This window comes from Pogona vitticeps, chromosome 8 (genome assembly GCF_051106095.1).
Source record: "Pogona vitticeps strain Pit_001003342236 chromosome 8, PviZW2.1, whole genome shotgun sequence".
NCBI lineage: Eukaryota > Metazoa > Chordata > Lepidosauria > Squamata > Agamidae > Pogona > Pogona vitticeps.
The window spans coordinates 12,918,024-12,935,352 of NC_135790.1; the positions used below are offsets into that span (position 1 = coordinate 12,918,024).

The window sequence follows — 17,329 nt, forward strand, 5'->3', positions numbered from 1 at the left end:
GGGGACCTCTGGAACTCTTGCCATTGCTGCTGAATTTTGGCAATATGACAGCAAAAAACCCACCTGTATTTAGAGATAAAGCAGAACTTCAGAGAAATCCATTTCTTGAAGAAGTACTCCTTCAGTTGGCAAAAAGTGTGTCACTGCGAAAGTACCTTAAGAGGAGAAGCATCATCTGGATTCACTTTAGATAATGCAGTGGTGCCCCGCATAGCGACAATAATCCGTGCAGCAAAAATCGTCGCTATACGGATTCGTCGCTATGTGAAAAAAAAACCCCATAGGAATGCATTAAAAACCGTTTAATGCGTTCCTATGGGCAAAAAACTCACCTTTATGTGAAAATCCTCCATACGGCTGCCATTTTCGCTGCCTGGTAAGCGAGGAATCCGGGCAAAAACACAGCTGGTGGCCATTTTTTTTTACCCGGCGGCCATTTTGGAACTGCCAATCAGCTGTTCTAAAAACATTGCTATGTGAAAATCGGTAAGCGAAACAGCTTACCGATCATTGCAAAGTGATTTTTTACCATTTAAAACATTGTTATGCGATCGCAAAAACAATCGCAAAAAAGTCGCTATGCAGATTCATCGTTAAACGGGGCTCCCGTTAAGCGAGGCACCACTGTGGTTTCCTTTGCATGTCTCATTCTGAAGTCACGCAAAACAAAGCAGGTCTTGTTACTGGGAGAAAACATTGTAAGACCAAGAAAGACATTTTTCTGAATGTGTGTGTTTTGCTTAGATACTGAAATATATGCATATCTGATGAATTGGATTTGTTCATGAAATCTCACATTAAATCATAATACTCCTTAAGGTGCTACATGTTTTTGTCTCTCTCTCTCTTTTTTGTCTTTTTTTGGTTTGGATTCTGCCTAATATGCTTGCACAGACTAACATGTCTACATCTTCTGAAACAAGGAAGTGTTGTGTAGTGTGCGGGTGGTGGAGCTCTTAGTGGGAAAATCTGGAGTGACATTCTGGAATAAATCTTGCATACCACAGTCTGAACTTTCAGCCCCAAAAGAACATACACAAAAAATACCTGCTATATTTCTTGTTCTTGCTGATTTTGGTTGTGTAAATATGAAGGGATAGCTCAACAAAGAATTGAAAAGCCCCTTGAGATTTCTTGCTTCCAACCAAGAGCAAGACAAAGAGCTTTTTCTGCCAGCTCTTGTCTCTGATCTGCACAACGTATCTCTAGTGTTCTTTCCCTTTAATAAGCTAAGCCTGCATACTCACAACAAACACTGGCAAATTGTTAAGAAGGATGCAAACAATCCATGCAGTGCTTCAAATTCTTAAACAAATGTACAGTAGCCCTTATTTTGGACAGTTTGTACAAAATTGGCAATTTTGGCACAAAAGATCGTTCAGTGTAAGAACCCTATTGAGAGACCAGGTCATTCCTTGTTTGTCTTTGTTGATAAAAATAATGTGGGTAGTACAAGAGAACAAGAGGGGACTGATATTCCCACCTTAAAGTCCTCTCTTGATCTTGGATACAAACATTTTCTTAACTTTCCTTTCTCTCCATAGGAAGGATCCTGGTTCACTGTGCTGTAGGGGTGAGTAGATCAGCCACCCTAGTCCTCGCCTATCTCATGATTTACCATCATTTGACCCTGGTGGAGGCTATAAAGACCGTCAAAGACCACAGGGGTATCATCCCCAACCGAGGTTTTCTGCGTCAGCTGTCTGTCCTGGACAACTCCCTCAGACAGAAACAGAAAATATAAGTGTATGTGGGCCACAGGGAAACAACATGGAGCCCACTCTGTTGGCAGATCTGAGGCATTTCGGGATCCTTTGGGCTCTGCTCCCCAATGGACTTCTGCAAGCAGGAGTGTTATCGTTCCTGCTTGCAGAAGTCCAGCTGTAAGCCTCCCAAGGTCAATGGAGCCACAGGTCCCTAATATTTCTGTCAGAGTTGGCTTCAGGCATCAGCTGGAAGTAAGCAAATTCTGATTATCCAAGACGAAGAGGATTTTTCCTCCCTCTTTTCCTGTAGACATTTGAAAGCCATATAATTGGGTTCTTCTAATGACAAGTCCTGCTCTCAGGTGGAAAGAGCTATAAGTTGCCACAATTCCTTTGGAGTGATGTGTGATATGTTTTTGTTTTCTTGTTTTTTTGTTCTTGCTTCTTATGTGCTTGTCACTTTTGTTGAACAGCTTTGATAGTATTTACTCCAACCCCGGTAATTCAGCAGTGAGAATAAAATTTTGCAGAGACTAAAGACATAAGAGGGTCTTTCTTTTTTTCTCAAGCCATTCCTGGGCTTTATGGACCAGGGAAATTTGGCTGCTGCAAGAAGAGTCCTCATACTGGTGTCTCTGAAATGGAAGGGACATGATGCCCAAGCATAGCAGTTACAGAAATAACCTGATCAGTGTTATGCATTTCTGTCCCAATCCAGCTAATGAACACAAGCCATAAAGATCTGGCATGAAGCCATTTGTTTCCTCACTTTAAATTATACCATTCAGTTTGAAATTGGAGGTTCGTATAGGAAAAAAGGATGGATTTAAGAGTGACGGTGGGCTCTTCCAAATGGAGCACTTGTTCTCTTTAATGCTTGCTTGCTTGTTTAAAATATTTATACTATGCCTTTCTCCTCAGGAGCACCCGAGGTGGCTTACAATGTTAAAAACAAACAACATAAAAATTGGAAGGGGAGGCAAACAAATAAAAACATAACAAAACAAAACAGCATCCCACTTCTTAGGCAGCCAATTACTGAGAAACAGCCTGCCTGAAGAGTAAAATCTTTGTGTGCCTGCAGGATAGCAAAGAGGAGGCCAGCCAGACCACCAGCGGGAGGTGTTCCATAGCTTGGGAGCAGCAATAGAGAAGGTCCTCTCTCGTGTCCTCACCAAATTCACATACAAAGGGGGCAGGACAGAGAGAAAGGCTTCCCTTGATTATTTTAAAACATGGGCAGAGTCATAAATAGAAATGTGGTCTTTTAAGCAACTTGGACTGAAGTCAAAATCCGTACTTTGAATTGTGCCCAGAAACAGACTACCTACCAGTGATGCTGTTGTAACAGGGGAATTACCGTATGTGATTCCCTATAATAATCTGCCTGAAACATTTTGGATCCACAGAAGTCTCCAAACATTTTTCAAACGCAGCACCATGTAATCAAAATGGAATGTAAACAAGGCATGTATTACTGTGGCCAGGTTAGATATCTCTAGGAAAGTATACAGCTGACAACACTCATTTTAATTGGGCAAATTTACTCCTGGCCACTGCCAAAACCTGATTATCCAGGCTCATGGACAAATCCAGGATCACACCCAAACTGAGAACCTGTGTTTTCAGGGGGAATGTAACCTTGTGCTGTATATACCCACAAACATATACTTATATCTAAGATTATTTTCTTGGAGGAAAGATCATAAGCACAACCACTCCAGATGATTTTAATGCACTTGCTCTAATTCTTATTTGTGGGTTTCCTGGAAGATGGAAAGTTACTTTAAAATATGTATTCTCGAAGGCTTTCACGGCCGGGATCTGATAGTTGTTGTGGGTTTTTCGGGCTCTTTGATAGTTGAATATATATATATATATACAACTATCCAACAGACAGCAACAGAGCATGGACAGAGTTCCTACTCCAATCCTCTGAAGATGCCGGCCACAGAGACTGGTGAAATATTGGGAAGAACAACCTTCAGAACACGGCCAAAGAGCCCGAAAAACCATTACAACAACCATTACTTTAAAATAGTTACCATTTTATTTCTAAACTTTATAAGTAATTTGTTACCATCATAATTACATTTTAAAAATTCTTTAGTTTCTCAGTTCTCAAACATCAGCTCAGGAAGAAAGGTGTTATTGATTGATGAGCTTTTGGACATGGCAGGTGGTGGATTAATTCGTATCCTCAATTTTTTGGCACAATCCTTGGTGAGGGATATTGTCAGATTAAATAGGGGGCAGTCTGGAGTGGCCTATGCACCCACCTGGCCACACATTCCTTTGATATTTTGGCCATCACATATGCCATGTCCATAGCAGATTTAGGGCTGCCAGCATCCAGTATGCAATAAAGGGAATGCAAAAACCTGTAGGGAATTCATTCAGAAAATATTTTACTGCTACACTATCAGAGTATTAGCTGAAAAATGGGAACAATGCCGTCACTGAAATGGGAGCGGTGTCCAACCCCAAACTTGAAACTCCAGTTCCCAGAGTTTTACTTGCTGGAGCTTGTTGCAGAGAAGACAATGCTTCCTGGGCCCCTCCTTTCTCCAGGCTACTGGGGCCTCACCACCATGAGCATGTTAAGTATACAATGTAGCCCTGAAGGGCTGCCACAATTATGCTCAAACATACAACATGCCCTGCTATATTTTTGCTGGTTATACTTCCAAGATACTTTGCAAGAATGCTACTTCATGGTCACCCATCTGGGGCCTCTCTAGCCTCCCCACCCCCATATACCAGACACCACATTGACCACCACAACTGGTCAGTTAACAGAGCCCACCTCGTGTTTCACAATGTGAGGCCATTCTGCAAAACACTTCATACTAATGAATGCTGGTGACATCATCAGCTAATAAATGAACCCTGAACACACTGGGAAGGTGATTATACACACCGGACACTTTCTGGGTAATTGCTCTGCACAGCCCTCATGACCAGTGGGGTCTCACAAAGTTCTGTTTTATCACTCTAGAGGCTGTTAGGTGCTCCACGGTGATGACATCAGGTCTTGCGGCCCTACACATGTTGATTGGGGCCAGGGATGGTATTAGGATCTTGCTGGGTTACCGCACTCCCAGACATTTCCTTACTGGAGCTGGCGGACTTTGCCTCTGTAGCACTGTTGGAATCTCTGAGGCTTTTGATCTTGGATGATTTCAACATCCATGTGGAGGCGAAGGTTTCTGGTCCGGCTTTTGAGTTCTTGGAAACCAGGGTTTCCTTGGACATGTCCATACATGTTAACAGCCCCACCCACGTATGCGGTCTCACATTAGACCTGATGTTCTCCCCTGAGTGAGTGTGGTCTGATGGTGACCGACCTTGTGTCAGTCCCCTTGTCATGGTCAGATCACCGCCTAATTAAATGCAACTTCTCAATGGCTCTCCCTCTCTACAGGGTGCAAGGACCTATTTTAATGGTCCACCCTCAAAGGCTACTGGATCCTATAGTATTCCAGGACTCCATGAGAGGGATTCCGACTTAGCTGACTGGCGCTCCTGTTGAGGCTCTGGTTGATGGCTGGCTTGCCGCCACTACCAGGGCTGTTCACATGATCACTCCTAAACGCCCTATCCATTGCAGAGCTTGTTCAGCACCCTGGTTTAACCAGCAACTATGAGCTATGAACCAAAGTAAGAGAAGGCTAGAGTGCAAGTGGAGACGTAACCTGATGGATTGTAATCATAAAGCTGTCAGGATCGCAATTAACCTTTACCTTACAAGGGTGAGGGCTGCCAGTCAAGCTTACTTCGCTGTCCAGATAAGCAAAGCTTCAAATCAGCAGGTGGAACTTTTCTGTATAGTCCATGATCTATCCAGAATTTGTCTAAGTGATAGGCCTCCTACTAATATTTCACCTGACCAATTTGCAGCATTTTTAAAATCTAAAGTGGAGGCCATTCCCCGGGAGCTCTCTCCTTTCTTGAACACAGTAGATTGAGCAGAGATGTCCAGCACTCCATCTTGAATGATGAGACTCAATCTCTTTAACCCTGTAATGCCAGATATGGTGGACAAAGTGCTTGGCTGTTGTCATGCCACCACCTCCTTCCTTGACCCTTGCCCAGCCTGGCTAATCAAAGCAGCCAGGCCTATAACAACCAAATGGCCACTGCAATAATTAATGGGTCTCACGGAGACACTCATTAGGCCCTTTAGAAAAAAAACTAAGTTTGGCGGCGGATGCCATTGGCAGTTATAGACCCGTTGCCAATGTTTCTTTTCTCAGCAAAGTGGTGGAGAGGGTGGTGGCTGACCAGCTCCAGGCCCTTCTGGATGAAACCAACACCCTGGATCCATTTCAGTTGGGCTTTAGGCTGCGCCACAGTAAGGAGGTGGCACTGGTGGCACTGTGACCTGCTGAGGGAGGCAGACAGGGGCAAAATGTCTCTGTTGATCCTTCTCACTATCTCAGCCGCCTTCAATTCCGTTGACCACGGTATCCTCCTGGGGAGGCTCTCTGTAACGTTCAGCCCTGTCCGTCACAGCTGGGCAGTGGAACAGCAGCCAATGAGGGGACGGAAGGTGGTGCTAAAGGGGGAGGAGCTGGGATATAAAGGGGTGTGTATGGTGTTTGAGAGATCAGTTTTGAGAGACTGATAGAGTGAGAGAGATCTGGAGAGATCTGGTGTGAGAGAGAAAGAGGCCTGCGTGCCTGAGTGTCAGTGAGGGATAGTCTATGTTATGATTAAATAAGAAACAGTGATTTACCATCGAGATTAACCTCCTGTAATTTACTTATTTTATTTCTTGTAATCAATAAACCATTTTTGTTTAAGAGAAACCCTAGTCCTTGTGATTTAAAGGATAGGTTGGTGGCAGCAAGAGTGTTTAGTGACGTGTTGGGCATTCTGAGAGGCCTGAGTAGGAGGTGACCGCAGAGTGGCTAAACCACATTACAATAAAATTGGTGTCCAGCGACAGGATTCGAAGATCCAGTACAGCCTTGGTCTGGAAAAGGTGCCCAGAGCAGAATCTTAGTTAGGGAATCTGAGTGGAAGCGTGGGTAACTTCCTAGGACTCATCTCATGGGGGAGAAAGTCTAGTAGGAGGGCGCTGAAGCTTCAGATTGGGGTGGCTGAGATAGGGACTGGCTCTGTGGTGACCATTTTCTGTGGAGAGTTGCCCAAAGCAAAAGCTGTGGCAGATTGGCTGGCTTGTCCTGAGTTTAGGGATGACTCTGAGGGGACAAAGCGGTTGGAAAAGTGGAAAGAGGAACAGAGGTCTGAGTATAGGCAGTTGGAGCTAGACATTAAAAAGAGATGGGAAAGACAGCGCAAAGCTGAGGAAAAAAAGTTTAATGATTCTAAGAGAAAGGTAAAGCCCCAAACTGTTCAGGAACCAGGAGAAGGCACACATGTTATTTCACACATTCAAAACACGAACTTTTCTGAAGTAAAAGTGGGAAGAAAAACTTGTGAGGACAAGTTTACTTTAAGAACCAGCAGGAAAGTGGCGGCCATTTTGTAGGCAAGCCCTCAGAACAGAGCTAGCCCAAATACAGGCACTGGGAAGGGAAGGGAGATAAGACTCTTAGCCCAGAACAGAGAAACTTCAGGTCTTGTTTTGGATGTGGGGAGAAAGACCATTTCATTTCACAAAGTGCTAAGGCCAGAGAAGGGGGTCAAAAGGTTGATTTACCCAAGCCTAAGTCAGTGTATTATGTGCAGCCTAACAAAGTTACCTCAGAAAATGGTGAGACAGTAACTCATAGTACAAGTACAGCTAGGAAAGAGAGTCATGAACAGTGAGCAGAACAGCTGCCTGTGGCTGAGATTGTCCATTGCCCTTTAATAGAGGCCAACCAGGAACTTTTTAAAAATTCTGGGGACAGTATTTACGTAAATGAGACCAAAGGTATGGCTATGAAAGACTCTTGCTCTCAAGCCACTTTGAGCCATCCAAACATAATCCCTCCTGAGAAAATATTGAAAGGTGAAAGCCTGTAAGTTAAAGGCATAGGTGCAGAACTGATTACTATGCCAGTGGCTGATCGATTGCCTGTATGTTCTTTAACTGGGAATGATATCACTGAGCATGTCAAAAGTGTTTTAGTACAAACTTGTGCCCAGCAGGAAGAAAAAGGCAAAGCAGAGGATATGGGGGGAAAGGTTGAATTGCTGAGGGGAGAGGACTCTACAGCTGAATCAGTACCAATTGAGAGCCCTCTAGAAAACACTTTCAAAAGGGAACAAAGTACGGATTCCAAGTTGTATCAGTGTTTTAAGCCTAATGGTGAAAGGCAGTTAAACCCTGAGAGTCCTGGAAGGTTCTTCCCAGAAGAGGACCTTTTGGACAGTGAGGCCTGTGTGAATCCCAGTGGGGGAGGGGAGACTCACCTCAAGCAAATGATTGTTCCTCTCAAAGATCAAGTGGGTACAGAGGAGCAGGGACACACTGGTACCTTTGCAGCTAATATAGATTTGGCAAGCACTGATCAGAGATTAGGACAAAACCTTTACTGCCTTGAGGTGGAGGAGCAGTTAAGAGAATTTGGCCAGAGGGGTGAAGGAGGTCAGAGGCCAGAGGAAGGCAGTGACAAAACTGATGCCAGGCCATGTCCTTTACCTGCCATTTCAAACTTAGTACTACACAGTGGGTTGGATATAGGTAGACAGTGGCTCAGAGTTACCCTGAGGGGAAACAAATTCAATCTGTATAGCGTTGATTGTGCAACACATCCTGAAGCAGTTCCCCTGAGAAATATTGAGGCTCAGAACATCTTAGATGCTCTGCTGAGGCAGTTGGGTAGCAGCAGGTTTACTTCTGGGCTTGTCAAGAGTGTGGGAACCTATTCCCCTCATAAGATGATGCGAGTAAATTCCCTAGTGAAAGAGGGAAATTATATCAATATGTTAGTGGGAAAGACAAACCAGACAGGGGACCAGGGGAAAATAAGCAAGCCCTTCTATGGGAAAGAAAACTTTGTTGTGCTAGCATTGGAAGGGGCAGACAAAGAAAGATTCGAGTTACCTTATGGGGAAGGGAGGTGTGAACTCAAATACCCCTCAGAGGAGGACCAAGTCAATACCTCAATTTCCCCAGAAAACCAAAAAGGAGCTAGAGCTGTGCTTCAGAGGGTCAAGCATAATTTTTCCAACAAGCTTAAAGTAGCCAGGGGTGTAGTGCATAGGTTTGACACCGGGGATGCACGCCCACATGGGGTTACACATGATAGAGGTCAGACTTATCTAGCCAAAATTTGGGGTTGGAAAGCAAGGTTTGTCCAAAACAAGGCAAGGGAAAAGACCCTGCAAAAACATGCATGGCCATATTGGGAAGGCAGAGGGGTGAACTATCATAGGATGAATTGGGTGAAACCCAGCCTAACCCAGCCAGTGGTGCTGAGAGCAAGGGAAGTGAGAGATAGGCTAGCTCTGGAGGTGCCCTGCTTAAAGGGTTTAATCAAGAGCAGCACGTTAGCAGCTCCAGAGGTGAAACTCTGTAGAGCAGCTAAAATTTCAAGACGGAAGGAGAGATGGAAGACCATGCCGGTGGCAGACCACGTCCAGAGGGGGCTCGAGTGCCAGAGAGGCGTTGCCATCGTGGAGAGGTCTGGATTTGGGTCGGGAGTCGTGCCGAGCCAGGCAGATGACTGCAAGATCCTTCATCTGAGGTGGTTCCGGAGAGGAAAGCTGCAGGTTGGTAGGGGACTCCAGCTATCTGCAAATCATGAGTTTTGTGAAGGTGCAGAGGGAGTTGGACTTCACCACACCTCCAGGTGTGCTGGAGGGTAGGACATTTCCTTTATGGACACTACTACTCCACCATAACTACAGTTTTGGACTCTCGAAGAGGACGGGAACGTGGTGGTGAGAGAGAACTCTTATGCCATACAACTTGGACTGTGGAAGATTAAAGTGCAGGTGAAAGAGACTCATAACAGTGCTGCAGATGCACTCTCAAGAAGACCAAAAGTGGTTTGGGGAAGCCCCTCTCTTTTTGGGGGGTGTAATTCTTACCACAAAGTATTCAGTTCACAGTGTGGGGGTCCATCTTGACTCGATGCTCACCATGGAGACCCAGGTAGCGTCAGTGGTCTGTGCCGCCTATTTTCATCTTCGGCGGATTGATGTGGGTGCCCTCACCACTCTGGTCCATGCGCTTGTAGTCTTGAGATTAGACTACTATACTGCACTCTATGTGGGGTTACCTTTGAGATTGATGAGGAAGCTTCAAATGGTACAGTACACGGTAACCAGACTTCTTACTGGGGTGAGAAAACAGCAACATATCTCCTCTACTCTGGCTGCCCTGCATTGGCTGCCCATTTGTTTCGGCATTGATTTCAAAGTACTAATGATGACATATGAACCATATAAAGCCCTCAATATCTGGCAGAACACCTCCTAGATCTACTACCTGAATCACTTGCTTTAGTCAAGATGGCCAGCTGAGGGGCCTAACGCCGAGAGATGCCCAGAGAAAGAACAAGAAAGCAGGTCTTCTTGGCAGTGGCCCCTCACCTCTGGAACAATCTCCCGCCCAAAATTTGTCTGGCTCTCTTGCTGGGTGTTTTTAAGAGCCAACTCAAGACCTGGATCTTTAGGCAGTCCTTCCCTCCCGTCAATACTTAATTTATTGTTATCTGTATGGTTTAAATGTTGTTTATTTTTTTATTCTTGAGTATTGTTAGCCACCCAGAGTAGGCTTCAGTCTAGATGAGTGGGATATTAAATAAATAAATAAATAAATAAATAAATAAATAAATAAATAAATAAATAAATAAATAAATAAATAAATAAACAAACAAACAAACAAACAAACAAACAAACATCTTTTTTCTTTTTTAAACAAAACTTTATTTTAGACAGTCAATCACATTACAAACAGATAATACAATTAACCTTACTAAATATTTTAGCATTCTAAATATCAGCTATTCACACTATTTAAAAAATTGCAGTTAATCTCAAATCCCCATTCCATTATAGAGTTACCAACCAACAATCTGAGAAATCTAGATTATTTCCTAAATTATGTGACTTCTTATTTAGTTCATTGGTATATTTTAATACAGGTTTCCAAGTTTCAAAAAAATTGCTTTATTTCTCATCTGTATATTCTGATCTTATTGGTCAATTTCTTCATCAAGAGCGTTTGCTATATCCTATTCAAAAATGTCTGTAATGAAAGATCTTGAGTGCTTTTCCAGCTTTTAGTCTCACACCTTGCAGTCCCTATAATATTTGCAATGAGGTCTTTTATTAAGTAGCTTATCATTTCCCCCTCTAAATGCTGAAAATAATAGTAATGTTTCATTCACGATTATTTTTTGATTAGCCAGTATTTCTGTCCAATTGATTACATCATGTCAAAATGCTTCTATTTGGGAGCAAAAAATCCACATGTATTCCAAAGTTCCTTTTCATCCACATTTTCTCCAGTACTTATCTAATATACTCCTGTTGATTTTATGTAGCTTCGTAGGATATAGATGCCATCTGTGAACAACTTTCAGAAATGTTTCTTACGTTTTAGCTGATACTGATTTATATGGATATTTATTCATGTTCAAACTTCCTCAGAATAGAAAGGAATTAATATTCAAATTTATTTCCCAGGATGCTTTGGCTCCTCTACCCTTAACATGTTCTTTCTCAATGATACATTTATATATTAATAAGGTCAATCATATCCTTTTATTTTTATCTTTTTGTATACAGTATTGTTCAAATTTGGTTAATAGTCTTATAGGGCCAGATTTCTTTATATAATTGTATCACTAAGATCCTTATTTGTTTTATTTGTAGCCTATTGGTTCTTATTTGCCTTGTTTTCTCTTCTGTTTGTCTAACAACAATTGGTTTCCCTAATTCAAATAAATCTTTAATTCTATATATTCCAATTTGTTTCCAGTGTTTAAACTGTGCATATTTTCCATGAGATTTAAAGTTTGGATGATCCAATAGAGGATATTTATTTATTTATTTATTTATTTATTTATTTATTTATTTATTTATTTATTTACTTACTTACTTACTTACTTACTTACTTACTTACTTACTTACTTCCTTCTAAAGAATGAAGAGACAATCAACTATATTGCAAATAGTAAATACAAAGCTATTCCCCACATTTCTCCAACTCACATATATACCATTTCCTGTCACCATTTAAAGAAATATTAACCAACAATCTAAATTTCTTTTCAAACCACATGTCTCAAAGTCTATTTTGTCGGCATATTTTAATAATGGCTTCCAATTTTCCGTGAATTTACTATGGCTTATTTATCCTCTATGTGATCTAACTTTATTGGTAATTTTTTCCATCAGCAATGTATGGCATATTTTACTTGTGAATGCTTGCAATGAGAGATCTTGGGCTTTTTTCCAATTTTTAGCTATTTCAGATCTAGCGGTGCCTATAAGATTTGCAACTAATTCTTTATTAGTTCGTTTCTCATATTCCCCCGTGAATAATGAAAATAACATTAATGTTTCGTTAATATCTATTTTTTGATTAGTCAGTGTTTCTATCCATCTAACTACCTCCTGCCAAAAGTTTCTATTTTGGGGCAAGAGATCCACATATGTTCCAGAGTTCCTTTTCGTCCACAGTTCCTCCAATATTTATCAGATATATCTTTATTAATTCTATGTAGTTTTGTACGGTATAGATGCCACCGATGCACTACCTTTAGAACCATTTCTTTTGCACTTGCTGATAGAGATTTATATGGGTATTTTTTCCAGATTCCTGGCCAAATTTCCTCAGGTATGTTAATACTTAAATTTGTTTCCCACACTGTTTTAGATCCTCCACCTTTTCCATATTCTTTCTCAATAATGCTTTTATATATTAGTGAGTTTAGTCCTCTCTTTTTATTTTTATCTTTTTGTATACAATATTGTTCAAATTCAGTTAATGTTCTTAGAAAGCCAGTTTTTTGTTGAGTAGTGAAACTTCTTATTTGTTTTATTTGTAGCCAATTGCTTTTTATTTGCTTTTTTTCTCTTCTATTTGCCCGATAGTAATTGGTTCCCCTGAATCGATGTGTTGTTACAGGAGACTGATCAAAATAAGAATAAGAAAGAGATAATTAAGCACCCAATGATAGGTGAACAATATATTGCAAATGGAATGAATAAAGCTAGAGGGGTGGCAAAATTTGAAGTGATTGATTATATGGGAGACCCTGAAGGCAGATATGTTATAGTAAAAGAAAAATTGGAAGACAAATTATTAACTATTGGTTCTCATTATGCCCCCAATATAGGTCAAGCAAATTTTATGCAGGGCTTTCTAAGAAAGGTGAAAGAATTTGCCTGGGGAGAAATTATCCTAGGTGGAGAAACAAATTGCATTTTTAAATAAATAAATAAATAAATAAATAAATAAATAAATAAATAAATAAATAATATCAGTAACTTCAATATTATTCTAATACAAGAAATGTGGTTTTTAAAGGAGCCAATGTTAAATGGTTATGTGGCATATTCTATTAATGCCTCACCCAGCGATAGAGGAGATCGACCCAAGGGTGGTATGGTCACTTTCTTATCAACAAAGTTACAGGCAACGGTAGTGGTATGGGATTTTTCTGCCTTGACACTGAAAATTGCTACGTGTTTGTTACTACTTATCAATGTTTATATTCCTCCGCTACAATCTCGTGTGATGACAGATGACTTGTGGGTTAACCTAGAGTATTACATTGCTCATTTAACACAATTGTATCTTGATGCTTCTATAATAGTCACTGGAGATTGCAATGCCAGGATAGGCACAAATGATGAGACACTTTCTGCATGGTTCAATGTGACCTTCCCAGAACCTATCCTTCATAAAAAAAATTAACCACAGGCAATTTATAGATTGTGGCTGTAATTATGCCAGTCTACGCTTAATGTATATGATTAATAATTTTGGTCTATCTCTTTTAAACGGGTGCATAACTGGTGATAGACCTGGTGAATTTACCTTTACCTCTTCAGCAGGTGCTTCCACAATGGATTATGTTTTAATCTCTAGGGACTTGATGGATTGAATACATGATTTTAATGTAGTATATCGTGTAGTAGTGGGACGTGGTGGCGCTGTGGGCTAAACCGCAGAAGCCTGTGCTGCAGGGTCAGAAGACCAAGCAGTTGTAAGATCGAATCCACGCGACGGAGTGAGCACCTGTCGCTTGTCCCAGCTCCCGCCAACCTAGCGGTTCGAAAACATGCAAATGCGAGTAGATAAATAGGTACCATCTCGGTGGGAAGGTAAACAGCGTTCCGTGTCTAAATCACACTGGCCATGTGACCACGGAAAGATTGTCTTGGGACAAACGCTGGCTCTATGGCTTGAACAGCGGGATGAGCGCCGCCCCCTAAGGTCGGACATGACTGGACAAAAATTGTCAAGGGGAACCTTTACCTTTTATCATGTAGAAAGCGACCATCTACCTTTGGTTTTAATTATCTATTTTAATAATTATAGTTTGCGGACCTTGCTCCTATAACACCCATTGCAGCCGACACAAGAGGGGGCTGCATTAAGTGATCAGAAGAACTGGATACATCTATGAGACAGCTGCTGTTTTCAGAGCCTTATTTATATTTCAGTAATTTAATTACTTGTCTTAGTTCAGTGGAACCAGTCTTAGAGGCCTATAAACACATGGTACAATCTCTGCAATCTCATCTAACATATAAAAAGCCATGCAGATCGACTACTGGTTTTCTCTGTACAAAGCCCTGGTTTGATTTGGAGTGCAAAGCAGCTAAACATGAGTTACTGGTCACCTATAGGGCCTACAGAGAACAGAACCTGGCTAGAATTCCAACAGATTGGTTTATGCTTAAGAAGAAGTACAAGGCTCTGGTTAAAAGTAAAAAGCTTCAAGCACAGAGGGAAACCTGGTAATGTTTTATAACTGCTTCCATTTTGAAGGACACGGCCTCCTTCTAGAAGATAGTAACAAAAGGAACGCTAATTTATACTCCCAAACAAGATTTCTATATATTGCCTAGTATATGGGAGGAACATTTTTGAAGTATTTACACAGTCCACTCAGCTAGTACTTTAACCTCTCAGAATGATCTTGATCATATACCTGAATGGCCCCCATTTGCTCCAAGGGAAATCTTAATGCTAATTAAGCAACTTAAATCAGGCAAGGCTCCCGGAACCGATTATATCCCACCTGACTTTACAATGTCCAACTCTGACTGGCGTGCTCCTGTACTAGCCTCTTTATTCACCTGGATTGCTAAAATGGCATGTTTTCCTGAGGATTGGGGCCTAGCCATTGTAGTCCCAATTTATAAAAGAGGAAACAGAGGGGATCCTGTTAACTATTGACCAATAAGTCTATTAAACACCATCAGTAAACTATGGTGAGGAGTGCTTCTCCGGGCGCAGATAGTCCCACAGCATGCATGGCGAATCCAACCTCTTTCGTCAGGACAGTCGTAGAACTGGTTATGAACAATTTCCGCTTCTCTTTGCAATTCTAGCTCCCATGGTGCCACAATTACAGTCCATTCTTTACTCACAAATTGTGCAGGTTTTGTCTCATCTGGCGTAGACTCCGGCAATAACCCTCCTAGCTTCAGGTTTGGGAAATCTTTTAGAAGTCCCTGGGTTCTTATATTCTCAATCTCCTTTCTCCGTGCTTCTATCCTTTTCCTCTCATAATCTGCCACCACTGAACTGAACCAACACACACGCTCTTCATTTATATCCTCCTCCCACACTGTCAACTCTTGCTCCACCCCGTCTACCCCTTTACCCTCTTCTACTGAGCAAACTTCTATCTTTCCCAGCTTTTCTTTCAGTTCAATTTCTCCTTCCTTTTTAGCAACTGTTAAACCTTCCCCCTCTTGTTTCACTTCACTTTTCTCACTTTCTCTATCGTGTTCTATAGCATTGATCACTACGGACGGCTCACTTATGCACACTCCTCCTTCACAATTTCCTCCAAAAGATTTAACATATATCACCATCCCCCCCCCAATCAAAGGCCCTGAGTGTGTCCAGTGAATGAGTTGCTGTTTTCCATTTTTCTTTTTTGGCCATATATATGACATTCTGAACTCTGCGAACAGCATCACTCATTTGTCTTCTTGGCACAAAACCATATTGATCTGTATGTATATGTTTAATGACAAAGCTACTTAATCTTTGTGCCAGTACTGATGAAAAAATCTTTTGATCCTGATTTTGCAATGTTATTGGCCTATAAGACGAAGGGAATATTGGATCTTTTTCTGATTTGAATATAGTTATTATCCTGGCTGTTTGCCATGACTCTGGTATTTCTCCCATTTCCAAGACTGAATTGAGAAACCTATATGTAGGACAGGAAGCAACAGTTAGAACTGGACATAGAACAACTGATTGGTTCAAAATCGGGAAAGGAGTACGACAAGGCTGTATATTGTCCCCCTGCTTATTTAACTTATATGCAGAATACATCATGCGAAAGGCCGGACTGGAGGAATCCCAAGCCTGAATTAAGATTGCTGGAAGAAATATCAACAACCTCTGATATGCAGATGATACCACTCTGATGGCAGAAAATGAGGAGGAATTAAAGAACAATGAGGGTGAAAGAGGAGAGTGCAAAAAACGGTCTGAAGCTCAACATAAAAAAAAGATCATGGCCACTGGTCCCATCACCTTCTGGCAAATAGAAGGGGAAGATATGGAGGCAATGACAGATTTTACTTTCTTGGGCTCCATGATCACTGCAGATGGTGACAGCAGCCACAAAATTAAAAGATGCCTGCTTCTTGGGAGGAAAGCGATGAGAAACCTAGATAGCATGTTAAAAAGCAGAGGCATCACCTTGCTGACCAAGGTCCACATAATCAAAGCTATGGTTTCTCCAGTAGCGATGTATGGAAGTGAGAGCTGGACCATAAAGAAGGCTTGACCGCTGAAGAATTGATGCTTTTGTATTGTGGTGCTGGAGGACACTCTTGAGAGTCCCCTGGACTGCAAGAAGAACAAACCTATCCATTCTAAAGGAAATCAACCCTAAGAGGTCACTGGAAGGATAGATCCTGAAGCTGAGGTCCAATACTTTGGCCATCTCATGAGAAGAGAAGACTCCCTGGAAAAGACCCTGATGAAGCCGTCCCGAGTAGACATGGTCTAGAGGGGTGGGGTAAAAATCAAATAAAATAAATAAATAAATAAATGTTAGGAAAGTGTGAAGGCAGGAGGAGAAGGGGATGACAGAGGATGAGATTGTTGGACAGTGTCATCCAAACCACCAACATGAATTTGACCCAACTCTGGGAGGCTGTGGAAGATAGGAGGGCCTGGCGTGCTCTGGTCCATGGGGTCATGAAGAGTCGGACACGACTAAATGACTAAACAAGAACAAGAAGATGTTCTATGACACATTCTTCTTATGTTTTGTAAAAGTCAGCTATGAATCCATCACAGCCTGGCTTTTTAATGACTACTGTAATGTTATGTCCTCTATTGTTATTGGAGAGTTTTGTGGTCTCTGAAATTTGGCTGAAAGTTAAGGACATTATAAATTTCTTCATATTTATATCCAGTGTTATTTCAGATTTATAGAGACTTTTATAATATTCCATAAATGTAGTAACTATTTGTTGTTTCGAATTTACTATGGCTCCTTCCTTTG

At 41.5% G+C, this 17,329-nt stretch overlaps 1 protein-coding gene across 5 annotated transcripts in view; it reads left to right on the forward strand.

The window, feature by feature from the left end:
- DUSP26 (dual specificity phosphatase 26) overlaps positions 1–17,329 on the forward strand; it is a 79,378-nt gene that overhangs the window by 49,860 nt on the left and 12,189 nt on the right. For 3 of the 5 annotated variants that reach the window (XM_020812334.3, XM_078379745.1, XM_078379746.1), the window contains exon 4: positions 1,545–6,517. In XM_020812334.3, the coding sequence (XP_020667993.3) occupies positions 1,545–1,744 (200 nt within the window). In that variant the 3' untranslated portion in view covers positions 1,745–6,517. Of the gene's footprint in view, positions 1–1,544; positions 12,454–17,329 lie in introns of those variants that run through there. The other 2 variants (XM_078379747.1, XR_013538285.1) reach the window with 2 other exon arrangements.